The 27,731-nt window shown below is 44.3% G+C and overlaps 3 protein-coding genes and 1 long non-coding RNA gene across 12 annotated transcripts; 1 reads left to right on the forward strand and 3 right to left on the reverse strand.

Annotated features, from left to right (window-relative positions):
- Positions 1-1,616: 1,616 nt before the first annotated feature.
- On the reverse strand, positions 1,617-7,993 carry LOC143695523 (uncharacterized). Its single transcript, XR_013184802.1, has 3 exons — positions 7,792-7,993; positions 7,395-7,517; positions 1,617-1,894 (listed from the first exon to the last, which is right to left on the reverse strand). It is a non-coding gene; the product is annotated as an uncharacterized LOC143695523 (long non-coding RNA).
- Positions 6,240-12,191, forward strand: MILR1 (mast cell immunoglobulin like receptor 1). The gene is made up of 9 exons (XM_054644926.2): positions 6,240-6,438; positions 6,531-6,575; positions 7,416-7,703; positions 7,935-8,219; positions 8,716-8,829; positions 9,262-9,351; positions 10,177-10,239; positions 10,574-10,633; positions 12,061-12,191. Exons 1-8 carry the CDS (start codon positions 6,405-6,407, stop codon positions 10,624-10,626), a joined length of 972 nt encoding a protein of 323 aa, XP_054500901.2. The 5' UTR covers positions 6,240-6,404; the 3' UTR covers positions 10,627-10,633; positions 12,061-12,191.
- POLG2 (DNA polymerase gamma 2, accessory subunit) lies at positions 9,176-19,835 on the reverse strand. 8 transcript variants are annotated; one of them, XM_077188450.1, is made up of 9 exons: positions 17,646-19,835; positions 16,774-16,921; positions 16,533-16,638; positions 15,969-16,142; positions 14,852-14,992; positions 13,943-14,023; positions 13,264-13,364; positions 12,240-12,377; positions 9,176-10,015 (listed from the first exon to the last, which is right to left on the reverse strand). In XM_077188450.1, the coding sequence occupies exons 1-9, from the start codon at positions 17,935-17,937 to the stop codon at positions 9,976-9,978; spliced, it is 1,221 nt and encodes a 406-aa protein (XP_077044565.1). In that variant the 5' UTR covers positions 17,938-19,835; the 3' UTR covers positions 9,176-9,975. The 8 variants fall into 8 exon arrangements, with proteins under 8 accessions (XP_077044565.1, XP_077044561.1, XP_054500892.2 ...); XM_077188446.1 differs by having other exon boundaries at positions 14,897-14,992; positions 17,303-17,853; XM_054644917.2 differs by having other exon boundaries at positions 17,303-17,852.
- A 623-nt stretch (positions 19,836-20,458) lies between these two features.
- DDX5 (DEAD-box helicase 5) lies at positions 20,459-27,291 on the reverse strand. Of its 2 annotated transcripts, none has more exons than XM_054644913.2 (13): positions 27,141-27,291; positions 25,585-25,750; positions 25,341-25,437; positions 25,123-25,256; positions 24,935-25,000; positions 24,374-24,515; positions 24,136-24,296; positions 23,816-23,988; positions 23,522-23,632; positions 23,268-23,329; positions 23,125-23,184; positions 21,646-21,870; positions 20,459-21,134 (listed from the first exon to the last, which is right to left on the reverse strand). In XM_054644913.2, the coding sequence occupies exons 1-13, from the start codon at positions 27,146-27,148 to the stop codon at positions 20,749-20,751; spliced, it is 1,791 nt and encodes a 596-aa protein (XP_054500888.1). In that variant the 5' UTR covers positions 27,149-27,291; the 3' UTR covers positions 20,459-20,748. The 2 variants fall into 2 exon arrangements, with proteins under 2 accessions (XP_054500888.1, XP_054500887.1); XM_054644912.2 differs by having other exon boundaries at positions 27,117-27,273.
- Between the last annotated feature and the right edge of the window lie 440 nt (positions 27,292-27,731).

Below are 27,731 nucleotides of genomic sequence, written 5' to 3' on the forward strand. Positions count from 1 at the left end.
ACAGTGCAGCTGTTTTGTTTCCATGTGCTCACAGCAGAGAGCAGCCACAGCACCAACCTCCAGCACAGACATCTCACACCTCACACACCAATTCCAGCCAAACTTCTGGGGCCCCCAGACTTGGTCCCCTGGTCTCAAATGCCCATTCCTGAGGGCACTTTCACTTTCTTCAGAAAGCTTTGTGTGTGTCACCTTCCAGTTCTAACTGGCCGGTTTATTAATGAAACATTTTTGGGCTCAGAAATCTTGTCACTGCTCATGGAGGCTCCACATAATTTCGTGTGTAGGTTCACTGATTTTAAATAGAGATCACTGCTATAGAGGTCTATCTACAAATGTTTCGAATTTTTCTAGATGTTATTTTATGAAGTTTTTTATTTCAGAAATTGATGTATATCTACACCGAAGTCAACACAAGTTCTCCAGTAACTAAATCAAGAACAGCTCTGATTTCTCAATTCCTGACACATATAATGGTTTAACTGCTTTGATTTCTTAAAGCTGTGACCTGTTTTGCTTACTTATCAATTCTGTTTCAGTATACTCACAGATAATAGAACTGTAACAACACTGCTGTTTTCACAAGTCTAGAAAATCCCTGGTGAGCTGGGAATGAAACAAATTCTTTCTACACACATTTTCAGGGCATATTGTCTTCTCTTGAAAGTGGGACATTTGCATCAATTATTTTTGTTTTAAAAGCATCTCTTTATACCTCCCTAGAGAAGAATAAAAAATTAATTTTTCTCCACGGATTTGAATACTTACAAGAACATTAAGGAAATTACCATTGCCTTTTTTTTTTTTTGAGAAGTCTGGAAATTCCACAAATTACAATTTACAGAAACTCTGGATTGCCCAGTTTGTCTGGGTATAAATTACATTTCACAATGGCACCATCTGCTGGGAGATGAGCAAGACAGTGAAGCACACTGGGCTTCCATCACTGCCCCCTTTCACAATTAAACATTGCATGACTGATATCCAACACCTCTTCCAAATGGCAACATAAATTAAACCTGGAAAAGTAACTAAAGGAACCAGAAGGTTGATAATGACAGAATATCACTGAGGTTTTCACCCTGGAACTTCTACTTTCACTACAACAGGAGCTAATTATTACTATTTGGTTTTATGCTTCCTCACTGGTACAGTGCAACACTGGAAAGAGCACTGGAAATCTGTCTTGGCTTGTATTTCACAGCACACTTAGAAATTCTTTCAGAAAAATAAGAGCAATTCCTTCTTTCAGAGACATGAGATCAATTGGTGATTACAATGTGATCATGGTCTGTGGGAACACCTGGAACTTTCTCTGTGCCAGTAGTGTGGGACTGATTCAGCTCCTCAAGGACATTTTTATCTGCTGTCCACTGCTGGATGAGCAAGTTCCTCAGTTCAGAAACACACATCACACCCTGTCACTGTCACACAGTGCCCTTTACTGGCAATGGACCAGGATTTGCTCAACTCCAGCATTTCCAGATGTAGCTGGAAAACAGCCTCAAGCTCTGCAGCAATATCCATCAGAGCATCAGCAGTGACAGAGGAGAGGTCAGTAACTTCAGGCTGCAGAGGGAATTAATCCTGGAAATAATTTTCTTTCTCTTACCATTATTTTAATATTGCTTGATGATTCCACAAGCATTATTCCACATCAGTTTCATGAGTAAAATTCAGTTGGTAGTGACTGAATGAGCTGATCCAAGCTGACAGAAAATCTTTCAGCAGCCTGTGCAAACCAAGAGGCAGAATTGATTTGCTCCTGATCTGCTGCAGGTGCCCACACACAGCCAGCCATTGCTGCTCCTCACATAACTGATGGATGACTGCACAGAGGGGCAGATACTCCTCAGATACACCTCAGAGTACACCAAGAGAGGCTTGAAAAAGGCTGAAAAATAGATATAGTGAGTCCTGAAATATGTGTTGTTTTTTAAACATTTTTTCATTAAATATGTTAAGTATTGTGGGGGAGGGCAGGGGGGGGGGAGGAAGTTTAACTTTTATCAGAGGTTAGGAACCAGAAAAAAGTTAAAATTACACCTGTGAGTAAGCTGAGTGATTAAGCTAACAGAGCACTCTACCTGCACTCTTACAGCAATTCCTGAAAACATTTGTCTGGAATACTTTTCATGCAGTGATGTTTGAATTTATCCCATGAGAAATGCATTAGTAACCCCAGTTTTTGGTCTTTCATAATTTTTTTTTCTTTCTTTCTTTCTTTTTCCATTGTTGGGAGATGATTTGGAGGACAGACATCCCATTCAAAAATATTTAATCTCTGGGGGATTTGGGAGCTGCTAGCTTTATTAAGTTGGGTACCCAAAAGTTCCTTTCACCTGCTGACATGTTCTTTGCCACCTGCAGTTAATTGAAAAGCATTCACTAAGTCAAAATTCTCTTTCACAACCAGAATAAATTTAAAGCTACCTTAAATATGCATAGAAAAGAGATCCTTTCCTCTTCTCTTTTTTGTCCTCCAGAAAAACAATTCTCTCACAATCAAACTTGAAATAAACAGCAAACTTGCCCCCACAGCCTTCTTGAGTAGGAGTATGAAAATCCAGTATTGAGTAACCTGCCTATAAAAGTAAAACCTTTTTGCAGACAAAACAGAAGCCTTGATTTAATCCATCACCAGACATAACTGTCAGTCCCTGTGATTTCTGGCAAACCTTCTGCAGACATCCACTGCAGCAGATGCTCCTCCAGACTGCAGGACCTCTTGGGATGAGAAACTGGGACTGGCAATAACTATTTATAATAATTCTTAGAACTCTGCTGAAACACACACATTTCCTTGGAAGCCTGTGACAGAACAGACAAAGTTCTTACTACAGAACACTATCCCAAGTTAAAGAACTGACCTTGGGAATGAGAGCTCAGTTTGGTTTATTCCCTTCCACCTGCTCTCTTGAGCCAGAATATTGTCAACAGCACCAAGTGATACATATTTCCCTTTCTGATGCTTTAACTTACTTGTTTTGTGACACATATTTCCCTTTCTGATGTTTTAACTTACTTGTTTTGGCTGGATGACTTCTGTTCTGTTCTGCAATGTTCTGCTCATTATTTGTCATGTTTATTCAGTTCTCCTTACATGTACAACCACATTAATTCCAGGCAGGAAATTTGAAAATCTAATAAAAAGGGAATTCCAAGCTCACACAGTACCTTACTGCTGCTATAAAACTCTGTACACATGCTGAAAAAACCAACATCCTCTTAGTCCAAAGGCAATAGCCAGCTCTGCCTGAAAAACAATCCAGATGGAAGCAAACTTCTCATTTCCAAACAGAAACCAGGGCTTTGGACCAGCACTTGTCTCCCCTGGACACTCAGGCTGAGCATCCTGAGGGAGCCTGCACGCCATGAAAGCTGATTCTGGTGACACCTAAACTTTTATTTTTTAGAAGGTAGGGCTAAATTCACAGTTCCTTTACCCACAGCTTCTTAAAAAAAGCATTGGGTTGCAGGTGAGCTCCAGCAGCCAGGGCTCCTGAGGGCTGTTTGTGAAGGTTTCTGACAAGAGCAGGCTCCCACAACAGCAAAATGCACAAACATCCCCATGCTCCCTCGGACAGCTGCACTTTCACACGTGCTTCCTGACAGCTGGGAAAAGATGTTCCGTTCTTGGGGTTTGCTGACAGTGTTTCCACATCAGAAACATTTCTGAGAGGAGGGTGGAGACTGTCTTAGAAGAGATTTTAAAAGAAAACAAATCCAAACAAGTAAACCTCCACCAAAATTTAAAAAACAAGGAGGAAGGAAGTGCACACAACGTTCTGTGAGGAAATTTTGCAATGCTGCAACAGCCAAGGATGGGGCAGGGATCCTCTATGACCCAGGGAAGGGCTGCAGGGCTTGTTTGGTTGCCTTCAGAAAGTGAAAAGAAATAAATAAGAAATAAGACAAGGATTGCTATTAAGTCATTTTCTGTGTAAGCAGTTGTACAACAGGGCCTGGAGTCCTGCAGAAGGCATTGCCCATGCATAGCTGACATTTACTTCACCCAGAGTAAAAAACATCTGCTTGCCAAGCCTGTCATTATGTAGCTTTGTATTACCGATTACTTCATCAAATTAGTCATCAGGTTTGTTTATGCAGTAGTGTTGAACTCAAATTCTTTATGAGATTTGTACCTTCTAGTACAAGATTTCACTTCCTTATAGCTTAATATTTGAAGCTCAACTGAAATATTTTCTTAACAAGCTGGCTAGCTATAAATACTTATTAATATCTTAAAACTTCTACAGATTTTAGATTTTTTTAGACTGTTTTTAAAAAATTATATTGCTGCTAAAACACACCCAGTGCCACGAACATCCTTAGTCTCAGCTATATTATCACTTGCCCTATCTCTAGCAAATATGTGTCTCTTTGATATGGATCAGTGATCTCATTAATTCCTTTCCCAGAACAGTGCTGGAAAAACTACCCAAAAGGAGAAAGGTGGGGGTTGGTCTTTCCTCCCAAGCAGCAAGTGATAGGACAGGAGGAATCACCCTCAAGTTGCACTGGAGGAGGTTTAGATTGGATATTAGGAAAAAATTCTTCATGGAAAAGGTTAGACATTGGCACAGGCTGCCCTGGGAAGTGGTGGAGTCACCTGGAGGGATTTAAAGACATGGAGATGTCTTTAAATGGGGACAGGGTTTAGTGCTGCCCTGGCAGTGCTGGGGGAATGGCTGAACTTGATGCTCTTAGAGGCCCTTTCCACCCTCAGTGAGTCCCTGGATCTGAACTGCAGGGCAGGGGGGCTCTACCACACAGCTCAGGGGAGAAACTGCTGCTCACATCAGCCAGGGCTCAGGACAGCAGGACACAACATCTGCCTGTCCCAAACTGCTGCACAACATCTGCCTGCATCCCAAACTGCTGCACAACATCTGCCTGCATCCCAAACTGCTGCACAACATCTGCCTGCGTCCCAAACTGCTGCACAACATCTGCCTGTGTCCCAAACTGCTGCACAACATCTGCCTGTGCCAAACTGCTGCTCACATCAGCCAGGGCTCAGGACAGCTGGACACAACATCTGCCTGCATCCCAAACTGCTGCTCACATCAGCCATGGCTCAGGACAGCTGGACACAACATCTGCCTGTCCCAAACTGCTGCTCACATCAGCCTGTGTCCCAAACTGCTGCACAACATCTGCCTGTGCCAAACTGCTGCACAACATCTGCCTGCATCCCAAACTGCTGCTCACATCAGCCAGGGCTCAGGACAGCTGGACACAACATCTGCCTGCATCCCAAACTGCTGCACAACATCTGCCTGCATCCCAAACTGCTGCACAACATCTGCCTGTCCCAAACTGCTGCACAACATCTGCCTGCATCCCAAACTGCTGCACATCTGCCTGTGCCAAACTGCTGCACAACATCTGCCTGCATCCCAAACTGCTGCTCACATCAGCCAGGGCTCAGGACAGCTGGACACAACATCTGCCTGCATCCCAAACTGCTGCACAACATCTGCCTGCGTCCCAAACTGCTGCACAACATCTGCCTGCATCCCAAACTGCTGCACAACATCTGCCTGCATCCCAAACTGCTGCTCACATCAGCCAGGGCTCAGGACAGCTGGACACAACATCTGCCTGTGTCCCAAACTGCTGCACAACATCTGCCTGTGCCAAACTGCTGCACAACATCTGCCTGTGTCCCAAACTGCTGCACAACATCTGCCTGTGCCAAACTGCTGCACAACATCTGCCTGCGTCCCAAACTGCTGCACAACATCTGCCTGCATCCCAAACTGCTGCACAACATCTGCCTGTGTCCCAAACTGCTGCACAACATCTGCCTGTGTCCCAAACTGCTGCTCACATCAGCCAGGGCTCAGGACAGCTGGACACAACATCTGCCTGTCCCAAACTGCTGCACAACATCTGCCTGTGTCCCAAACTGCTGCACATCTGTCTGTCCCAAACTGCTGCCCACATCAGCCAGGGCTCAGGACAGCTGGACACAACATCTGCCTGTGTCCCAAACTGCTGCACAACATCTGCCTGTCCCAAACTGCTGCACAACATCTGCCTGTGCCAAACTGCTGCACAACATCTGCCTGTGTCCCAAACTGCTGCACAACATCTGCCTGTCCCAAACTGCTGCTCACATCAGCCAGGGCTCAGGACAGCAGGACACAACATCCTCCTGTGTCCCAAACTGCTGCTCCCACCCCACTGCTCCTCTCTCTGCCCACTCCTCTGCCTGCCATAGGCTAAATGTACGTGAAATAGGACAAAATTCTCCACAGAAACATGAGTAAAGATCAGCAGTGATCAGCACAGTTTCCGTATTTAGAACTTCCTCAAGCCCTAGGGCCACTCCTCCATCTCCTTCAGAAGATCTCTGTCATGTAACTGCACCAGCTCTCTTGCCCAGTATCCAGAAAATGTTTTTTCTGACAATTCTGCTGTTTTCCTACAGTAAGCTAAGGACATGTTTCTTTCATATTACAGATCTTTCTCAAGCAGAACCATTGTTTCTCGTCTGAAAGCTTTTCTTCTTCTTCTCTTAGCTCAAATGTCTCAACAGATACAGAAAATTACTGCAAATGGCAAAGGTAGGTTCTCTTGTTGATTTTGAGGTATGTGCTGAGATTGACTGTTAGCCAAAAAAATGGGGGAGGAATTTAAAAATATCAAAAAATTTCATGCCAAATTAAATCTTTTGCCTCTCTGTGCAGTGAATCAGTTTAAAAGTTTCTGTACAAAGTTAACCATCTCTTTGCTGACCTGTATGTAAAGTCAAAATTGCTTTAACTTGTTAAAACATTTTTTCCCTCATGGAAATGTTGTAATTTATTTTAGTCATGACTAGTTCAGTACCATTTTCTATGGAAAGACAGGTTTTGATTGCAAATTCATTTGTATAAGATCATGAAAAGAAACAAATTTGAGAGACCATCAAGGTCCTTACTGCCACTATTCATCTACCTACTTCCTCAAGGTTAGTTCAATCTACTTCCACAAGGTTAGTTCTGTCTGTTAATAAACAGCAACAAATCAAATACTGCTTTTGCTTTCAGGTTCACATGCTACCTCTCAACTAATTTATAAGGTGACTTTCTCCTACAATTAATGCTTGACAATATTTGATTTAATCTTTTATAATTCTATTATTTTAATTGCTGCTGTAGTTCAAAAGTATTGATTCATCTGAACACTTCTGTGGGCTTTGCGTGGCTGTGCCTCTTTTGCATGAACACAGGCATTGTTCATGTGTGAAGCTGCATTCTGATTTTGAAAAGTTACTGAGTTGCCTACTATCAGAGGTGGGAAAGTATAATGGGCCATTTCAACACAAATAAGCATAGCTTGGTTGTCAACATATTTTGGGACAAATCTGGGGCTTTCTTGTGTCATAGGTGCAGTCAACTCACTCAGAAGTTTTTTCTTTCCAGAGATGGTGTCCAATCCCAAGCTGGTACTGGTTCAGGGGACTTTGAACGTGGTGATGAAGCAGAATGTGACCCTCTCCTGCCTCTCTGAGCCTGGATCTCCACCTGTCAGATACATACTGTTCAAGCACAACCAGCAGGTATCTGCTTTAAACAGGTCAGACTTGAGCCCTGCACTGTTCACCCTGACCATCAGCTCTGCCAGGGATGTGGGGGAATACAAGTGCAAAGCTGAGTATAACAACTCCAGTGGTGGAAAATACAGCAACAGCCTCAACTTCACCCTCTTAGGTACGTCTTGCTGTACCCCCTCCCAGCCCTGGTTATTGCAGCCATTTCTTTTCTTGACTGAGGAGCTGAACTTTGCTGCTGTTCTTACCTCAGGACTGGCAGGGCTCTCCCACCTGGCTCACGACCCCTCCATCCTCCATGCCCAGCTCTTTTGCAGTGCTGTCACTCCAAGTCTTGCCTGGAGCCTGTCCTGTACTCTGTGATTCAGACTTTTCAGTTTTCTTTCTACAGAGCCAATCTCCAAGCCAGTGCTGAGCTCACCCACCTCTCAGGCAAAGAAAGGCCAGAACGTGAGCCTGTCCTGTTTCTCGGAGAACGGATCCCTTCCCATCACGTATCTATTCTTCAAAGGAACACAAAACATTTCTCCCCAAAAGACAATGCAGAAGAGGAAAGCAGCTGTGATTTTCCTATTTATCAATTCCCTTAGTGACTTTGGAACCTATAAATGCAGAGCTAATAACAGTTTTCCCAATATTACAAAATACAGCAACGCTTTCAACTTTACATTAGCAGGTATGAATGAGAAGAGGTTACTACTGCTGACAAACTGGGATCACACAAAATTCACAATGTTGTAACTATTCAACTGTTTAGCCAGATATTTTGATCCTGCAATGTGATGTTCAAAATATAATTTTTTAAATTTAAAAAATTGAGGTTTTAAAATTAATACAAAACCATAGAACTCCATGCATCGTAGATAGAAGTTTGAAGGGACAATAGGGGATGTCTGTAAAAGACTCACTTTTACAGGAAACCCCTGGTCCACCTTGGAGAGAGTCTGGTTTCATTTTTCTCTCTGCTCCCATAAAAGAGCTTAACAGGCACCAGCAGGCTGCCTTCCTTCTGCTGGGGCACAGAGCCCCTGGGACTCTCATGAACAGTTACAGTAACCCCAGTTAATCTAAAAGCTGAAAGAAATTTTAAGTCTTGATTTCAATTTACAGAAAATACTTGAAATATGAGACAACACTTCATTGCATAAACACCTTTTTTTTCTTTTTGGCAGAAGAGAGAAGCCATTCTCAGCCCCTGATAATTTCTCTTGGGCTGATCCTGCTACTACTTATAATAGGATTGGCTCTGGCAATTCCATTTTTCCTAATTCCTTTGTATAAAGCAAGTAAGTTATTTGAATGTGTGTTTCTTTTTCCAAAGGTCATTTATGTTGTCAATGTATTTCAGCGTATAAAGATCACATTTTCAGTAGAGTAGCTCCTGGTATTTTATCATGTTGTTGAATCTGCTCTGAAGCAGCACCAGCAGCTTAACAAGACTTTGACAAGGCCAAATCTCTGAGCTGGGTTTTAGATGAAAGATCTGGGGTGGGGGAGGCAAAGCAACAGCTAATGTAATACACAAAAACACTGGAGGGAATTTGACCTCACTGGAAAGGGAAATTATTAAAATGCCTTTGGTTAAAGAGTAATTTTGATTGCGAAAATAATATTACCTGAGATCTCCAAATATTAAAAAATACATTGAAACGGTTTATTTCTAAGAAATATATATAAATACACACACACAACACAGGTTTTTCTTTTACCATTTGCAGAAAAATTTAAGTCCACCAGGTCCCAAATTGGCCTTACTTCAAGAGTGAATGCAGAGGAGTGTGAAAATGAAGTCATATATTCAGAGATTGGTAAGTTCCTGTCACCCCTGCAGTCAGGCAGGTTTCTTCAGGTACTGGAAGGGGACATCTGCTGACCCTCCTGGCAGAGGCATTATCTGAAATCCCTCAGAATCCATATCTGGCATCATCTGACAGCCATGCAGCCAAAACTGCAGCTGGTTAAATGAACTGAGGTTTTAATAAAAAAGGGTGTAATGGCCATTTACTAACAGACAGTAGTGAGCTATATGAAGCTGTAGCAAAATCAAACTTGCACAGCTTCTGCATTCTGTTCAAGTGTTCAGTACTTTAGTTATTTATTCAATCCTTCTTAAGTTTGGCAAGATTCAAAATAAAATCAAACTGAAATTATGAAGTGACAACAAAGCAACTGACTTATGCTAAGACATTTTAGAACTTGAATTGTAGAAAACACACAATAATGAAGACATTACCTGACAGCCACAATGCTCTGAACTTGCACATTTCTACAGAATGTGAATGCCTCTTTCCAAGGGGAATAAGAATCCCCCCAAACAAACCAATAGCAAAGGCATTGTTTCCAATTTCTAAATATCCAAATGGAGTAACCTCCTCCAAACAAACCTGCCTTCCTGATCATGCAGTAGGTAGAGCTCTCACTGCCCTGCTGGGTCAGCTCAGTGCTGTGCTGCTGCTTGTGCCAGGTCTCAGCCTGCAAGGACAGTGAGAAGAGCTCTGATAAGGCCCATGGATACCCCATGATTTATAATCAGTATGGAATCTCACTGCTTTGTTTCAAAATTACAGAAAAAAAAATGTCTGATTCAAGTTGTTTGTAACTGAGTTAATTGCTGTTCATCATCTTTAAACCAGAGCCTGTTAGACCAGAAGAAGAATACATCAACTTCTCTGTTATTAGAAGAGAAGAGGAAAAAGGTGAAAACCTCAAGCTATAATATTGGAATATCTGATGCACACAAATATGTTTTGAGGGGATTTTGCTGGGTGGAGGCAGGGCTTAAATACTTGCAATTGCTTATGAAATTGCTTAGTTACTATGGAAAAACTAAAATAGCTTTAAAATTGTTTTGAGGAGGGGTGGGGAAGAAGAAGGAAAAATGCCAACAAACCATCCTATGGCAAATTCAACAGCCTCACTAGGAAACCACACAGATGTCATTAGTAACCACATTGCTGATGTAATGGTAATTCTTCTTCTGTATATCTGTACCAAGAAAGCAGCTATGAATTATGCTATTCTGGCTTTTAGCAGGGAAGAGGGCATGTGCTACAGTCTATTCAAAGGTCCTCATCAGAGACTGAGTACCAGGTATGATTATAATTTTTTTCTGATTAACTTAATCACATACTTTTAAATGTTTCAGCCCTCAAATGTGCTAAGTTCCAGCAAGCTACATACAAAGAAATGATATTTAGATACCAATTTCCTGGCCTAATCAGTTTGTAGAGAGACAGTGTAGCTCACTTTTGAGGCAAAATCTCTGAGCCATAATAGCTATGGACTTATGAGAAAAAGTAAACAGAGAAAACTTAGAATTACATGCAAAGCTTTCACACAGATTTAAGTTCCTGACCATAAAGTAGAAACTGGATTGTTTGCAGACATAAGATAACCAAAAGGCTTTTGTCTAATGTAACACAAAAAGAAAAACCATCCCTCAGGCATGAGAGTACCTCTATTTGGCCTCTATGTACCTGCAAGGATGGCAATTTCTCAGTTCAACAGTACTTCAGCTCTCAGAGAGGGAGAGGTTGCTAAAACTAATTTTGGGATAGCGAATTTAAAAATAAATTCTGTATCCTGCTACCAGCTGTTTCTAAGATGTTGCTGGGTTGCTTTAATACCATTCCATAGCCAGCTTATTTAGAATTCCATAAGTTCAGTAAGTCACATTATGCTAACATTGATTATGTCTAGCCTAAATACTCTATACTGCAATTATTACTGCTGTTAAAAATAACTGATTTATAGTTAAGTGAGCACCATGTTAGCAGAACAAGATTTTAAGGCAAATTCTTGTGTTTCATGACACTGATGACTATCAGAGGCCATGGGCCTTGCTGCACTTTATACAGGGACTGAACAAGCTGTACAGGGACTGGAAATCTGGAAAAGATCAGAAACACAGAGTTCTGTATCTCTGCAAACTTTTGTATCTGATTTTAACCACTGTGCTTAGGTACAGGAAAAATGCAATCACACATTAGTCTTTTTCCACCATTTTGTACACACAGATATTTTGTCCACAGAAAATACTGGTTAAAAAATATTTATATCTGTTACTCTGTTACTCTTGGTAATATATTTCTGATTTTTTATGTTTATCAAGTGCAAGATGAAGTAGTTGACATGTTTAAGAACTGAAGCCATGTGACACATTCCTACAAACAGTACAAAGATACCTGTTAATAATAAATCTGTTCCTGCCATTCCATCAAACATCAGTGGTGGTCCATGTAGCACTGGGAGACTTTGCAGACACCCAACATAAAAATTATAAATGAACATAAATGCAGAGAGAAGATCCTGATGTTATTAAAATATTTAAGATTTGGAAGTCTTTAATATAAAATACCATTTTCCAGCAAAGATCACAATTGTGTCAGCAATACAGAGGAAAGCTGAATTTTTAATTTAGGATGGAGCAAGGTCATGATATTAAAACCAAAGACATGAACAAGAATATGGTTAGCCTTGCTAATAAGGGCCAAGTTTTTCTCTTCCCTTTTTCCAAGGCAACCTGGGAGACCCAGCTGTGACAGAAAACAGATGCACCACCAAGTCTTAGCAGAACTGTTTGCAGAGAATCCACTGAGTCCACGCCAACGCTGAAACCAGTTCAGGCAAAGATGTCTAAGAAAATCCTTTTATTCAACAAGCTTAAGTTTACACATTTTTGGCTGATGCAACATACTTAGTTAGAAAGTCCTTCAGCCTGGAAATGTGCATCATTTCCTTCATGGTGGTGTCTCTGCTTCTCAGCTGGACCACTCCATTCTCTAGAGTGCCATCACTTATCAAGACCATGAAGGGAATACTCATCTCATCGTACCTGCAGAGAGAAGAACTCACCTGTTACTGCTTTTGGTGCATGGAAAAAATCAGATAACTTACATACAAATGACCATAAACTGTACATGTTTAGTTTTGCTGTATTGCACTAAGTCTGGTGTGACACCTCCAGTTTTCTCATTGCCATTCCTTGCTTTCCTGATTACATGTCTTCAAATTACTTAGCTACTTTATTATATAAAAAGAATCTTATTTAGTAACCTATTAAAAGAGTATTTTTCTACAAGCAGAATTTAGTTTTGTTTTACTGCACATGAAAAAGAGGTTGCATCTCTTTTCTCTCAGAAAAAACCACTCATCACTATGCTCAAGATGCTTTGACATGAGGAGCCACATGCCCCATGTCTGCTCCTGGTTAACAAATCATAACAAAGCCCCCAAATGGAATAGCTGTTTTATGTCCACAAACAGTTAATCCCATCACTTGTATCAGTGGTTCCAGACTTGGAAGAACTGTCAAGTTCAAGACTAGACAGAGTGGGTTGTTTGAAAGAGTGCTTAAGAATGAAACACAGAACCAGACCAGATGCAAAAATGGGGGTGAGGGTGGGAAACAGTTCTGCAAGCTTACAATTCATCTGAAGAAATTTGCTTTCTACATGAGAGTTTTTAAAAGGCATTTCACAGTTCCAGGGAAATAACAGTAACATGTGAAAGGCTTCTACTTCAATTAATTTTAAAAATTAGCTGATATAAGTTTTTCATAATAAAACTACTTGAATCCAAGTCTGTAGTTTGGGATCCACATCTTCAGTCAGTAACTGCACTCAATGACTTCCTATTGAATAAAGGAATATTTACAGCAGTCCACAGAAAGTTATCTTTGACCTGCATAGTTTAATTTACAAAAGACTGTTTGTCCTTACTTTGTATAAAGATGTTCCAGAGACACGTGCACAGTTTCCAGATAACCCGGCCATACAGAAATTCCATTTTCTGTCAGTTCATTGAACAATCCTTGACAAACCTGTGTTCATTTAAAAACAAAAGGTAAAAGACAGAGTTTGAGGGCTGAGACTCTATACAAAGAAGCCATTAAAACTCTTAACAAGTGTGGTATTAACATTTCTAGCTGGTGTTTATTTGCTGGCTGAAATAATGTCAAATCAGAAAGCAGCCTGGCAGTTCTGTCTCCACTTCTGTTTAAAAACATGCCAGTGGAAGTTTCCTCCCTTCCACAAGGACTTCATGACTGACTTAAATGAAAACTTTTTAAAAATCCTTTCTGAACGTGCGACTCATGTACTAAGATAATTCTGAAAGATTAGGCTGAGAGGGATGGTGTTCTTCATTTTCCTTAATTTTGCATCAAGCATCAGCTGTATTGTACCAAAGACAATTTGTCCACACAAGGAACTGCTGCAGTGAATTCCTTTGGCTGTGACCCACAAGCTGCAGAGCAGGAGCACCATGAACCCTGCACAAACAGCAATCTCCAGGAGTCAAAGCATCAGCACGATTCTCCTCAACATAAACAGTGTCTGACTTGTAACACATGACATGGACAGTCAATGCTCAAAATTAAAATACTCTCTTACCACATACCTGCCTCAGCTCTGTTGTTGGACCTTTTCCTACATCCAAGGCCACTTTAAGGGGTGCTAAGCAAGGATGAAGCTTAAGTACCTAATAAATTTAAAAAAAAAAAATCAACAGATTACTAAATGTATTTATCATGCAATTCTAAACAGAAGTAGGAAATAGCAAATTTTTAAAAATTAAATTAAGGTTCTAAACATACAAAAAAATTTCTTACAACACAAAATCTTGAATTAGAAGCAAGTGTAGTTTATGCAACAAGCACACAGCCCAGCTACATTCACATGGCAGAAATTACTCTATTTTGGCTGATCTCCAGAAAAGAGATTAAGACTTGGTAGCAGAGTTCCATCATCTTGAATGGAGCCAGAGTGATGAGAGCCAGCTTAGCAGGCAGCTCCTATCCAGTCTACTGCTGTTCTTAAAGGCCAAACACCTGCCTGGGTAACAGCACTGACAGCCTGCACCCCAACTCCAGGAAACAGGGGAAAAGTGGGGAGAATGATGTCCTTGGGGAGATGCCCCATTACCACCTGGGACACACTTTCTCTACTCTGCTCAGCCACTTTCAAATGCTGCTGGAAAAGACAAATTGCTCTTTCCCACAATCTGCAGCTACATTCCAATTTCTCTTAACCCCATCACTTGCATGGCAAGATCCTACCTATTGATCAGAGAGAAGGGTAAATCAGGAAAAGGGGACCTCAGAATGAGAAAAATTGCTTATGTGGGTGACAGGGAGCACAGGGGATGTGCCATGGGGCCAGCCTGGTGCTGCCAGTGAGAAGGTTGAGTCTGCACCTATTGGGAAGGATCAGGATGGCCACATGGAAAAGGAAACATGGCCATGCTTGAATGTACCACATTGTCTAGGGGGGTTGTACTTATTTTCTGACATTTTCTACATGAAGTTACCTTTCTCTGAGAATTTTTCTTTGCTGTTAATGGATTCTCAACTACCTGTAGAGAATCAAAGAGGTAAGCTAACACTCCTCGGTCCAGATTCCCATTCACAGACAGAACATGAGGGATGACATTCTTCCTTCCATCTCGGCCCTGAAGAGAAAAAACCCACGTAGGAACACATCAAAGATTGTCCCCAAAAGCTTTTTGTTTGCTTTAAATGTATAATGAGACACTGAGCTCAAGTACTCTTATTTCATTTAAAATACAGACATTTATTTAAAACATTACCAGCAATTTTAGCAGTGTATCAGTAACCAGGTAAGGCTGTAACAGTGGGGAAAGCAGGTCAGTGCAGGATGGGATTCATTTCTTGCTCTGCCACTTTGATCATAAATTTAAATCTATGGCAAATACATTTGAAAGTCTGCATATTCTTCTGGAGGTTTGCAGATTACTTCCAAGTGACCATGAGTCCCCACATTCTGAGAAATCCCTATGTAACCCAGTTTTGTAGAAATAAACTGCAAAAGCAGGAAAGACAGGACTATCATGAGAAGAAGGTTGCAATTTTCTAGTAAAATACAAAGTTACTCTGGTTTTATCTGTTTAGCCTAACTCCAAATTTAGTTTCCCATTTATTAGGTTTGTTCCCTCTTCAACATATTCAGTGGAGAGGTTTCCCTCTGGTCCATTCCTCCCTTTTCTATAAAGCTATTTTTATAACCCATTAAGTTATAAAAACTTCTACATACATGAAGGTGAACAAGCTACAGCAAGAAATAAAACCCCTCACATTTACAGGCTGGTTTTGATGCAAACTGAACAGTGCAAAACACAGTCTGAGGTTTTGTTTCCATTTACTCACAGATACAGGTAAAAGCTATGCCTCTGACAACAGCTGTCTTGTCAATAGGGCTCATTTCTAATTTTGAAGAATTCCTTGCAAAAAATAAATTACCAAACACTACTTTATCAGCTTTGAAAATGATGGTTTGATTGCAGAGGGTGAACTGTACTGTTCTTGCAGCAAATGAATAAAAGGCCAACCACATGCTAAGCAAAGAAACCATTTCCCTCACACATTACCATCTTTATCAGGAAAAATGTTTCATACAGTAAAGCTTACAAGTAATTTAGATCTCTCTCCTGGATACAGCTGTAACAGTTCAGTATCACCAAGGTTCTTCAGCGTTTCTATTGTTTCTGTCCCCCAGGGAAAGCTATAATGTAACTTAAATCCTCTTCTGCCTTCTTCATCCTGAAAGTCGCTGCTGCTGAAGTTAGACGGGCCTACAGCAAACTGAAAATAAGGAGTAAGAGGTGATCACTACTGCAAAGCCCATAGTAACTACTAAAAACAAGTCTGCAATGTAAACTGAAGTCTGGGTTGTTTTAGTACCATTTTCTGATTTTCAGCCAAAGGTTTTTATAAGTTAAAGCCCAAATCTCTTGGTTGTTTTATGGCATTTTCATCTCACATCACTGACAAACACAAAACATTTGCCTTTCTGTAAGTCACGTTATAAACTAGTTATCAGGTTTGTCATCAACTTCAGTAGCTTCTCAATTTCCACGAGAAATGCACCTAGAACAGGCCAGTAATGTAAGGCCATAAAACCAACCAGGGTGACTATTCCCCCAAAGGCATAAAGGAGCAGGCCAAGATTCCCCATGGATATGCTGCTGTTACCTTTCTCCACCACTGGAGCCTCTGGCGTAGCCAGTAATCGAGCCACTGTCCTGCAGTTCTGGGAGAACTAAACCAGGCAAGCAGAGACGTGGTCCTCTCGCCTATTCTTTAAACAACAGCAAGGGCAGCAAGTTAACACCTTGGGAAATAACAAGGGAAAAGCAAGAAACAGCATTCAAAAATAATCCAAAAGTGAAACAGTTGGTTTAGGTATAAGGGATTAACTGCTCTATTACTCTACCTTGTAAGGTTTTTGTTGTGTTGTTCATCTCCTGACACAGAATGTTCACTTTCCGGAACAGAATGAAAGCACACTCCAATCTGAGCAAGGCCACAGGGCAGTCTTTTGTTCACCAGCTCTAAGCAGCTGACATATTGCGCCAGAACACCTACAAAAGACAAAGCCCTGTTTTTAGTGGCCACGGGAAAGTTTCTGATGTTTTAACTCTACCAAGAACAAATTAAGCACATATTATACACGTGTTGTTTGTACATGCAGTCCCACTATCTTTACTGGCATTGATGCCTTGCAGACATGGGCTCAGTAGGCTGGTTCCTCTGGGCACGTTGATTTTAATGTGCTTTTCCCCGAATTACAGGGAGCGTATCTGCTGCCCACCTGTACTGGTAAGATCCTTGAAAAGCACGCACAGAAGGAACATTCCAACCGCACCAAGGCAGCTGGGAAAACCCCTTAAATAAAGCTGCTTCGCTCCCAGCAGGAAACTCGTGCGCAGGGTGGAGGCTGAGCGGAGCCGCCCGGGACCTACCGGGCAGGAGGCTCTCCCGCAGCAGCCCCGTGGCCCCCAGGACTTCATCCAGGGCCGGGCCGCCAGGGCTCTGCCCATAGCCCTGGAGGGCTTCGCGCAGCGTCTCTGGGTGCAGCAGCCGCAGCCCCTGCGCGTCCCGCAGAGCGCCGGGTGGGCCGTGGAGCGGGGCATCCACGGGGAACACCTGCTCCCGCATGGGCAGCGCCGAGTCCCACCACTGCGCCGCCAGGTTAGCGCGCAGCGCCGCGCCCAGCGGCCCGAAGCCGGGGTGGCGGCCGCTCAGGTAGGCGCTCCAGGGCAGCGGCCCCGCGCCGCCCCGTAGGAAGAGCCGCCGCCAGCACACCTCCAGCAGCTCCGCCCCGCCCGCCGCCTCGGAAGCACTGCTGCCCTGCGAGTACGGCCGCGCCGAACACCCGGCCGGCTCCGGGACTCGCCGCCGCCTCGGCTGTCCCAGGACGGCGCGGCCGCACCAGCGGCAGCCTTGGCGAGAGCCCAGCGCCATCTTGCCGCTCCCTCACGGCGGGGCTGGAAGGGGAGGGGGGAAAGTGTGTGTGTGTTGGGGGGGGTCGGGGCAGCCATTGCGCACGCGCAGCGCCCCGCGCGGGAAGGGGGGGGTCAACATGGCGGCCGTGCATGCGCAGTGGAACAATCGCGGGCCGAAGGTCAGGGACCGTCCGAGGTGAATTTTCTGTCCCCTGATTGAATCTTCTCACGCTTTGTAACCGTAATGATGCCGTCTTAGATAACTTCTGCTAGAGGAATTGACGTCTTGGAACTGAATTTTCTTGTCTTTTGTAAACATAACTAATGTGGTTAAGTAACTTCTACAGTAGAAGTTGCTTAATAAAAGAACTCGTTTCAAGCATTGGGTAAGATCACATCACACAAACAAACATACACTGGGTAGGCGGAGAATGTGCTTTAGATAGGTGGGTTCGTGTACATTTTATTGTAAAAAATATGTAACTTTTTACCCCTTGGTGTGCTTGATAGGTGTAATGAACCTTGAGCCCCGCGCAGAATAAACAATGTCTCTTTTATAAACCAAACTGGCCTTAAGAGCTCCCAACATCGGCAACAAGGCCGCACGTGCCGGGGTCACGTCTGGCCTGCGCCTGTGGGACAGGGACGGCCAGAGCTCGCCAGCACCGCGGACTGGGAGGGGGACAATGGGACAGACCCGGCCCTCGCTGTCAGCCGAACACACCGCAGCTGCACGGGCATGTTCCTGGGAAAAGCCCCTCTGGAGCCACCGCGGGGCAGCGGAACGTCCGGGGCACATCAAGGCAGCAGCCAGAGCTCGGGCGGAGGCGGCACCGCGGGGCCGCTGCCAAGTGCGCGGGCGAGGCCCCGGCTCCCCGCGGCCGCTGGGCTCGGCGCCGGCAGCGCAGTGGAAATTTCCATCGCGGCTGCAGCCCGAGCTGGCGGCGGGGCCGGGAGGGAGGCGGGGCTGCGGCGGGAGCCATTCCGCGGGCCGCGGCACGAAGGGCTCGGGCTGGGATAAGCCCCCTCCCCCGGGCCCGGCGCTGACAGCCGCCTTAGTAGGGCACTGGGTCAGCGGCGGGAGTGCTACTGCCGCCTCAACAAGAACTGCAGGCAAGTTTAGTTCCGAGGCAGATTTCCATGAGTTCAATTCTGCCAGAGTAGCACCGGCAGTAATGTCAAAGCTGCTTAGAGCTCGTTTCTTTATATTATTTTATATGTGCAAATGTTATACCCTCAGGGAACACTGCCCCACGCAAAGGGTCGTTTGGAAAGAGTTATAAAATACACGGAAGAAACCGCTTTCTGCGTTTGATTTTATACCACTGTTAAAGACTCTCATATCTCAATTTTAATGCACAAGCTATTAATGTGACTTTAATACTAAAAAAAACCCCAACTTTACAAAACCAGCTTTTCAATGCATTTTGTTTCAGGCCACTGACATGGAAACTTAGGCATTAAGTCATACTTCAGTGATAAATAACTTACTTCCTTGTTTTTCACCCCTGGTGACACTGAGCAGTGTTCCAAAACAAATAAATGAGAAAAAAAACCCCACCCCTACTCCCCCCAAAAAACCCCAAACCAAAACACATTGCCACCTGCAGTTTTAGACTGCAGTGGGGTAGTTCCAAGCCTCCAGCTGGAGTTCTCAAAGCAGGAGTGAAGGATCACAAAATATCGTCAAGTGACAGAACTTCACAGAAAAGGAGGAAATTTAAGAGGCAGATTAGGCTGCGTTAGAGAACATCACAAGCTGAGACTCAGAGGGAAACAAGGACAAGTAATCAAGGACTGAGCAGACTAAGCAAAAAGATGTAAGTGCAAAACAAAGTTAACTCAGGTTCAAAATAACATAAAAAGAATCTCGTGGATTCAACCTTAAACAAATTAAGTGTTGTTAAACTTAAAACTCATCACTGTTACTGATAAACAAGGAGGAACTGAAAATTAGTATTAACTGGAATCAAAATACACCATGCTTCAAAAGCATTAAGCACTTTAACCCCAGGATGAAGAATTATACTGTTCTTTTACTCGGAATGGGCAGTGCTTTGAGATTAGAGAGTCATTTGCACATACTAGAAGTCCTTAAAAAAAAAAATCCATGAGGCATTGTCATGGATCAACAGCCCACTTCCCTCCCACCACCTCCATAAAGAAATCACTGCTCAATACCAGTTTAAGTATAACTTGAAAGTTTTAATACTAAGATCTTCCCGTTTCTCTGAAGCTCAGAAGCCTGCATGCTAACTCACAACGCCTGGCAGCTGTGGGTACACAACACTCAAGCCTGGTCTGCACATATGCTCGTGTGAAGGCGACAGTTACGGTGCTGCAGAAGCTTCCTACGCTCGTAGCAGCTCGTTAGCAACACCACTACAGAGTTTTGATCTTTTCCAAGAACTGGCCCTACGCTAGTGAGACAAGGAAGAACGCTGCTTCCAATACTTTCTTAGAAGCCAGCTTTAATTTTCTTCCCCATCGAAGCAGAGCCTGCCATGCTAAGCAATCTAGCCCAATCAAGGCAAGGCTGGTATTTGTATAAGCTTAAATGTTTAATCAGACACAGTTGAGAAACCTTTCTAGAATTTAATATAAAAACATTTGACATTTTTCATTAATGTAAAGTTGTGCACATGTTGAGAAAATTATCATCTGAAAGAAAAATCGGTCTTCAAATATCTTTATTGGAAGGCCATGCACTGCCTTCTGTTACTGTATTTCAAATCACTGTACATTTACTTTGAAAACACTGTCTGCATTTTCTAGTACAAAAAACTAAAAATTGTTTCAGGAATGTAGAGAAATATTCAACTTAAATAGCGAAAAAGTGCACCATAATTACTGCTGCACTGCAGTCATTTCTGCATTTCCCATTTCTTAAATAACTATCCTGTTTTGATAACACACAATATAAAGAGCAATTATGAAAAACTGAGACATTTAAATACACTAAGTTATTGAGAATAACTTGTGGGCATGGGGTAACCTATCATAGGAGCAGCACCAGTGGCAGGGTAGGCGTACTGCTGCTGGTTCATGCCATTGTGCATGTTGGCAATGTTACTGCCGTACTGCTGCTCGTAGCCGTTCTGGTACGCTCCCGTGGGGTTACCGCCGGCCCTGAAGCCGGCCTGCATGCCTGCAGCTGCAAAGCCATTCCCAAAGGGAGTTCCATTGCTGAAACTCTGGGCGCTGTAAGCCCCGTTTTGGGTTTTTGCTCCGAAGTCTCTCTTGCCTAGTGCACCATAGGTTCTCTCAAAGTTCTCCCTCTCTCTAAAACTACTAAATCCACCCCTTTTGCCCGCAGAGTATCTGTCACGTCGGTCACCTCGGGAACGACCTAGTGAAAGAGACAGGACAGTTATGTGCATTATAAAGGCTCTTCAGTTCAGTTAAGCAGCATTCATTTTCAGTCCCAATAATTCCAACCTACTAAAAAAGCTTTCCAGGTGCTTGCTGGACTCCAGTTAGATAAAGATGTCTCACTTTTGAGGAGTCATACACTCTCCCCCATAACACAAGTTGTGGCATCAAAGTGACTTCTAACTTGCCAGCAGGACACTTGGGTCCATCTCTCTTTCCAAGCCACAAAACTGAGTCCACGAGTGTTTTATTTCAGGGCAAGTAAGAAGTATCTCTTTGGCCTGCCCTAGCCATAGGTGCACCACAGCATAGGCTGGGAGCATCTGGGTGCTGTTTTTTGGCTTTTGCGTTAATGAACACCTTCTGAGGTCACAGTAACTGGTAACTAAACCACCTTCCACGTTTATTTTGAAGAGAGGCTGAAGGTGGAATCTCAAGTTTCCATTTTGTTCTGAAAGCTATGCACCAAGATCAAGAACGGCCCTTACCTGAACCTCTGTCTTCAACCAGCTGGAGCAATTTGGGGTTGATGGCTTGATTAGCCTCCCGAAGCACAGAGATGAGGTCATTTACTTGCTTAATATTGTTAGGAGTAAAGAATGTGTATGCTGTGCCTGTTTTGGTACTGCGGGCAGTTCGTCCAATTCGGTGGATATAGTCCTCTGAGGAGTTAGGGTAGTCATAATTGATGACAAATTTCACATCTTCCACATCTGTAAAGTGTTGCAGTGTGGCAAAAAGCGAGGTACAAAGTTTTGCACACCACAACAGCCAAATCGAAGATAAACATTAGACAAGAGTATTTTAAAGGGAATAATGGCTGCAAAGAACAGTGTTAGAATCATCCATTTCTGCAAGAGCATAGTGGAAGAGAAAAGTTACGCACACTCCGTCTGATCCCGTTCTCATCACCCACCCTGTGATCCAAAACCTTACCATAAAGGAGTGTGCATTTGCTTGGCATTCCCAACTCAAGTGTCCCCTTTACAAATCATCAAGTGACATCTGAAAGCTTCTTGCAGTAGGGCCACTAAAGCTCACAGCAGCCTCTTCATGTGCTCATTTGAGGACCTTAGAGTAAAAACATACAAGGTCCTTCACATACACACTCATTAGAAGCTCAAAAAAAAGGGGCCAACACTGCTCGTCTTGCCAAGACCTTTGAACTGCAGCTGCAAGAAAAACATACCTGTCCCCCCAAAGTCACCAAGTTGTTTTTATGCACTGTGTCTTGTCTAGGCAAGCGCTTCCAAGAAGCCAGGGTTCACTTGAGAATGGGTCTCTCTCTGGCAGGTCTCGACATGACGACTATGTATAGGTGGAGGAACTTCGACTTTCAAAGGCATTGAAAAGCCATTGCTTTCCTGCCCCACTTGTTAAAGTGAGAGGTGGACTTTTATGCTCAGATTTCATGTGCCAGTACTCACCAATTTGTACAAGGCTTAGTACATTTTAAAGCTGCTCTCTCCATTTCATGGTTGAAAAAAATTTCATAGAACATTGAAGTTTAAAATTATGTTCTTCAACATTTCAAAGAACTCACTGAAATTCAAAGACCCACAGATCACAGCAGACAGTATGCACAAAACTAACAGTACTGCACCATGGCAAATCATGCAAAGCATGGAGAGAAGAGAAATACCAGGGCAAAGTGAACTGTGAATGAAACTGCTTATTTCATGAGAGAACAGTTTATGGGGGTAGTAGTTTAAAGGATGATCTTTGCCTTTTGAAGATTACTGGCACACAATGCTTTCAGCTTTCACCTCTCTATTTGACTGGAAGCAGCCAGCCGATCATTTCCACTAGTCCTCCATCCCCCTCGAGTCCTCCGATTGTCATGCCTAGGCCTTGCCACAAAGACTGCACCTTTATGTGAAGAAAACTTAGAAAAATGCAGAGGTTAAAGAAAGCAATAGACTTTCTTTAAAAGCTTTGGCCAACTGGCATTACGAGTTTTTACTAACCTAGACCTCTGGATGCAACATCTGTAGCAATCAGGATTGGTGCTTTTCCATGTTTGAATTCTGTAACACAAGAAATGAATCAATTCTTTTCCTTAAACAGCACCCATCAATCAGATGCTTGCAGAAATTGCTGAAACACTCACCATTTAGAACCCAGTCCCGCTCCTGCTGGCTTTTATCACCGTGAATACCCATCGCTGGCCACCTGAAAACACAGAACTTGGCTGACCCAAGAACTCTCCTCTGGTGGTTTCAGTAGTCAAAGACTGGGCTACTGGCAAATTCCAGTCTGGGCATTGCAGCTGACAGCTGCTGCCCCTGACAGTTTTGATTCTGAACTGTGGTGTCAAGAGCATGTGCAAGACTATTGCTCAGTGTAGTCTCAGCTGCTACTCACCCATCTCTCCTCATTTTTCTGGTAAGATCATCACAACGCCTTTTGGTTTCCACAAAAACAATTGTTTTGTTTTCCTTCTCGCTCATGATTTCTTCCATCAAACGAATAAGCCTGTTTTTAAGAGATTATGGTTAGAGCTTAGACTGCTTTCTACTGTACAAGTTTAAACATTTCTTGCCTTTAAGTTGCCTCAGACTGATGTCAAAAATCCATCAAAATAAGGTATTCGTTCCACAGTTCATGAAGTAAAACTGACAGAAAACACAGAATGCTTTGCCCCCAAGGCCTACTTACTTGTCATCTTTCTCTACATCATGACACACATCCACAATCTGAAGAATGTTGTGGTTTGCACTCAGCTCCAGTGCACCAATGTTAATGTGCACATATTCTTTCAAGAAATCTTCAGCCAGCTGCCTCACTTCCTTAGGCCATGTGGCACTCCACATCAGAGTCTGCCTGTCAGGCTAGAAAGATCAATGAAAGATCAGTATAGGGTTAAGTTCAATGCCCAACCAAAACTACCCAGGCTTGCACAGCCCTTACTCTAACAAGGGTAGTGGCAGTAGTTTGTATCTGCTATAGTGATAAATGCATAAACCATTTATACTCACTCTTATCTGATCCACAATTTTTCTGATCTGAGGTTCAAATCCCATGTCAAGCATCCTGTCAGCTTCATCAAGGACAAGGTAGGTACACCTCCTGAGATTGGTCTTTCCAGCTTCTAGGAAGTCTATAAGTCTTCCAGGTGTTGCAATGCAGATTTCCACACCTAAAACCAAGCAGTTCCATCAGCTGAAGCAGTTTCCACAGTGCCTCAGACAGAGAAGCACTGAGGCTGATCCATACCTCTTTCCAGGTCACGGATTTGTGGTCCCTTTGGAGCACCTCCATAAATACACGTGGACTTCAAACGACACGCTCTGCTGTACTCTGCAGCCACCTGCTGCACTTGTTGGGCCAGTTCACGGGTTGGTGCCAACACAAGACACTGCAAAGAGGATGCCCATGTTTTAGTTCAATACCCATTGGAAGATCCCAGTCTGAGACTAATTCTGAGTGTAAGTTCAGTGCCAGATAGACTGAAGTAGATTTAAGTAGTCAAACCAGCAAATCAGGTTACCTGGCATCTTAACTACCACCAAACATGTGAGAGATACCTGAAAGTCACTAGCTTCCAGGGATAACAATTTCCAAAATATAACCCAAAATCAAAGCCTGTTCTGTACTATTTTCAGGACAATCCAATCAGAGTTAACAGAATCTGCTTGAGAAACTACCCCAACAGGGAACCACTTTATTCCCATAGAGAAACAGAATGTTGCTATGCACTCTTATGAGCATGGCCAATTGAGACTGTAAAATACAGTACTTAGAAATTAAAATCCCCTTTCATTTAGGAATACTCACAATAGGTCCATCTCCTCGCTCCAGGAATGGCTGATGATTTATATGCACAATGGCAGGCAGTAAGTACTGTTTGGAAGAAAGAAAAATCTCATTACAATCTCTTCCTTGAAGTATTCATCCTGCACTAGGCTACACCATACTCTCACTGCTGAAATCCAGCAGTATTTCAGGCTACAATCAAAACTTACTGAGAGTGTTTTCCCTGATCCAGTCTGTGCCACTCCAACCATATCCAATCCACTCAATGCAACAGGCCAACCTTGTGCTTGAATAGCAGTTGGTTCAGTGAAGTTCTGCCTCTGAATTACTTCCATAACATTTGCTTGAAGAAAAAAATTAAACATATAGATTCAGATGTTGCCCTAATCCAATCTGAAGAACAACCAGTAAAGTAGTCTTCACTTACCAGGGAAGTTTGCTTCATAAAAGTTGATAATTGGTTTTGGACAGTTATGGCCCCTAACTGTGACCTCTTTGCTCGCTCTGTACTGTTCAACTTCTTGCTGCAAAACAAAACACCAGTTATTGGAAATAAGCTCTGATACTGAAGTTGTTTTTTAAGTTACCCCATCTGTGCCTGCTGGGCCCCATGACCCTCAACATGTTTGCACTTTCTGTTTACTTTTGCTCGAGCCAGATCAGGTACATACCGCAGTACGTCTCACTACATCCGGATGTTCTTGGTAGAAGTTCTTCTCAAATTTGGGCAGCTCATCCAAGTTCCATTTCTTTTTTGTAAGTTTCTCCCCAGGGTTTCCAAATTTCTTCCCAGAGAGAGGTCCACCTCTACTTCCTCCAAAACGAGGGGCTCCAAACCTAGACAAAAAGAACACATCATAGAATCCAAGAGAAACATTTTGGTCCTCTTCCTGAACAACTTCACCACCATTTCTGCAGCCCACCCACTACTTTACAATTCAGTTGTATAAACTCTACCTACTGAAGTTTCAGGACACTAAAACTTTAAACTCGTACTTTAAGCTGCAGATGTCACGATCTGCGCGGCCACACTTCTTACTCACAAGCTAAGATAACGTGTCTTTATCATTTCCATACAATGCAATCGAACAGCAAGTTACAACAGGCATTAAAACCTTGGCACTACCCCGTGATCAAAATGGTTTCCCGTCCCAGTGACACTCCTATTGCTGAAAGGGGGCAGGAGTGGTTACGAAACCTTGAGATAACTTTCCCGTAAACCGTTCTTTTGCATGCACCAAAACACAGACTTCTTTTAACAACGGTGTTTTATGAGGCCATGCGCTTTATTAGCATTTCAGGTTCGGTCCCTCCGTTCGGAGAAGGCTGATCTGGAAAGCCCCGAGGCGCGGCTCGGTGCCGCGCTGAATCCGAGCACGGGGCTCCCTCCCCCGCCCCGATCACTTCCCAATTTCGGCCGGGCGAGCACTGCGAACGATCCTTCCCGGCACAACACAGCGCTTCCCGAGCGGCCGCTGCTTCCTGCCAGCGCTGTTTCCTTTGTCTCTCATTTCTGTCTACGCCACATTTTCCAGCCGCTGCCATTTTAGAGCCGGGGCTGGGCGGGGGGAGGAGGAGGAGGAACAAAGGCAGCAGCAGCATAGCCGGCATTTTGATTCCCCTCAGCCACCGCATGGCGGGGCCGGCCATTAACATCCGCTTACACAACACAAAGCGGAGCCGGCCGGCTCCTGCCGGCCACAGCCCGAGCCTGGGGAGGGGGAAGGGAGGGGAGGGAACCGCCCTGCCGAGAGCTCCCCAAGGCTTCGGCACTGCCAACCCACTGACCCACAAACCTCCAGCCCGCCCGCCGCTCTCAGCGGGGGGAATCGGGCTCTGAGGGACAGTCTGTGCTGGGGGGGGCGTCCCCAGGGGGTTGGGGCGAGTCTCTTCCTTCCCAACAAGGGAAAAAAAAAAAAAAAAAAAATTAAAATTTCCCCGCGGTATTCTCAGCGGTAGCACACCCGCGGGGGGTGCTCTGAGGCGAAGGAACCGACAGTCGTTCACTATCGGTGGCCTAAAAAAGCCCGATACCCTCCCACGGCCACCCCTCGCGGCGGGAGCGCTGAGGGAAGGGCTCAGGGCCCAACCCCCGCCCCGCCGCCATCTTAAAACGTCTGAAAAACAACCCCGAGAGCCCCACGGGCAGGCTCAGAGTCCGGACGCTGGCGGCGGCTGGCGCCGGCCGTGCCCCCGGACTCACCCTCTATCCCTGTCGCTGGAATACCCGGGCATGGCGATGGTGGCGGTGGGCGAGGCGACTCCGGTCACTTAGAGCGGGTGGCGAAGGGCTGAACAAGATCCGGCGCCGTTGGCGGGGGCCGCTCACTGTGGGCACCCGGCCGCGCGGACGCCGGTTATATACGGGGCAGCGGGGGCTGCCGGGAGCCGGCGCGTGACGCACGCGCGGGCCCCACCCCCGCCGTTATGTAAGCGGCCCGAACCGGCCCGAGGCCCCGCCCCCTTCCGCGTGGGCGTGGCCGCGGCTCGCCCGGCTGACCGGCTTTGAGCTCGCGGCCGGAAGTGCCCCCCCCGCGGGGAGAGCACCCCCCACCCCCACCCCCTGCCCGCGCGGAGCCGCTGCGGGCGGGAGCCTCGTTCTCGCTGAGGGCACCCGGGCCTGAGGGGGACGGAAATGGAGAATTCTCTCTTCAGTCTCCATAAGTGCAGGCTTTCGGCTGCCCGGCGTGTTCAGAAGGCAGCTCACCTCCTCAGCACTTTCGGCAGGGCAGAGCAGGACCCTGATGTCCGCAGTGCAGTCCCCCAGTTCTCACAGATCTGTTTGTGAAAATCGTCCTGAAATAGCTCGAGATGAGCC

The sequence above is a fragment of the Agelaius phoeniceus genome, chromosome 19, assembly GCF_051311805.1.
Source record: "Agelaius phoeniceus isolate bAgePho1 chromosome 19, bAgePho1.hap1, whole genome shotgun sequence".
NCBI classification, from domain to species: Eukaryota; Metazoa; Chordata; class Aves; order Passeriformes; family Icteridae; genus Agelaius; species Agelaius phoeniceus.

Excerpts from the sequence above, each read along its gene's own strand:
- MILR1 (XM_054644926.2), top strand. The coding sequence starts at position 6,405 with ATGTTTTTTCTGACAATTCTGCTGTTTTCCTACA. Across the intron at positions 6,439-6,530 it reads AATTCTGCTGTTTTCCTACA|CTCAAATGTCTCAACAGATA; the intron begins GTAAGCTAAGGA and ends TTCTTCTCTTAG. Across the intron at positions 8,220-8,715 it reads TTTCAACTTTACATTAGCAG|AAGAGAGAAGCCATTCTCAG; the intron begins GTATGAATGAGA and ends TCTTTTTGGCAG.
- POLG2 (XM_054644917.2), bottom strand. The coding sequence starts at position 17,804 with ATGGCGCTGGGCTCTCGCCAAGGCTGCCGCTGGTGCGGCCGCGCCGTC. Across the intron at positions 14,024-14,851 it reads AGAAAAATTCTCAGAGAAAG|GTACTTAAGCTTCATCCTTG; the intron begins GTAACTTCATGT and ends TAAATTTATTAG. Across the intron at positions 10,016-12,239 it reads CTGAAGGACTTTCTAACTAA|GCTGAGACCTGGCACAAGCA; the intron begins GTATGTTGCATC and ends CTGTCCTTGCAG.
- DDX5 (XM_054644912.2), bottom strand. The coding sequence starts at position 27,148 with ATGCCCGGGTATTCCAGCGACAGGGATAGAGG. Across the intron at positions 25,438-25,584 it reads ATGTAGTGAGACGTACTGCG|CAAGAAGTTGAACAGTACAG; the intron begins GTATGTACCTGA and ends TTTGTTTTGCAG. Across the intron at positions 23,185-23,267 it reads GCGGGACTGGGTTCTAAATG|AATTCAAACATGGAAAAGCA; the intron begins GTGAGTGTTTCA and ends CTTGTGTTACAG.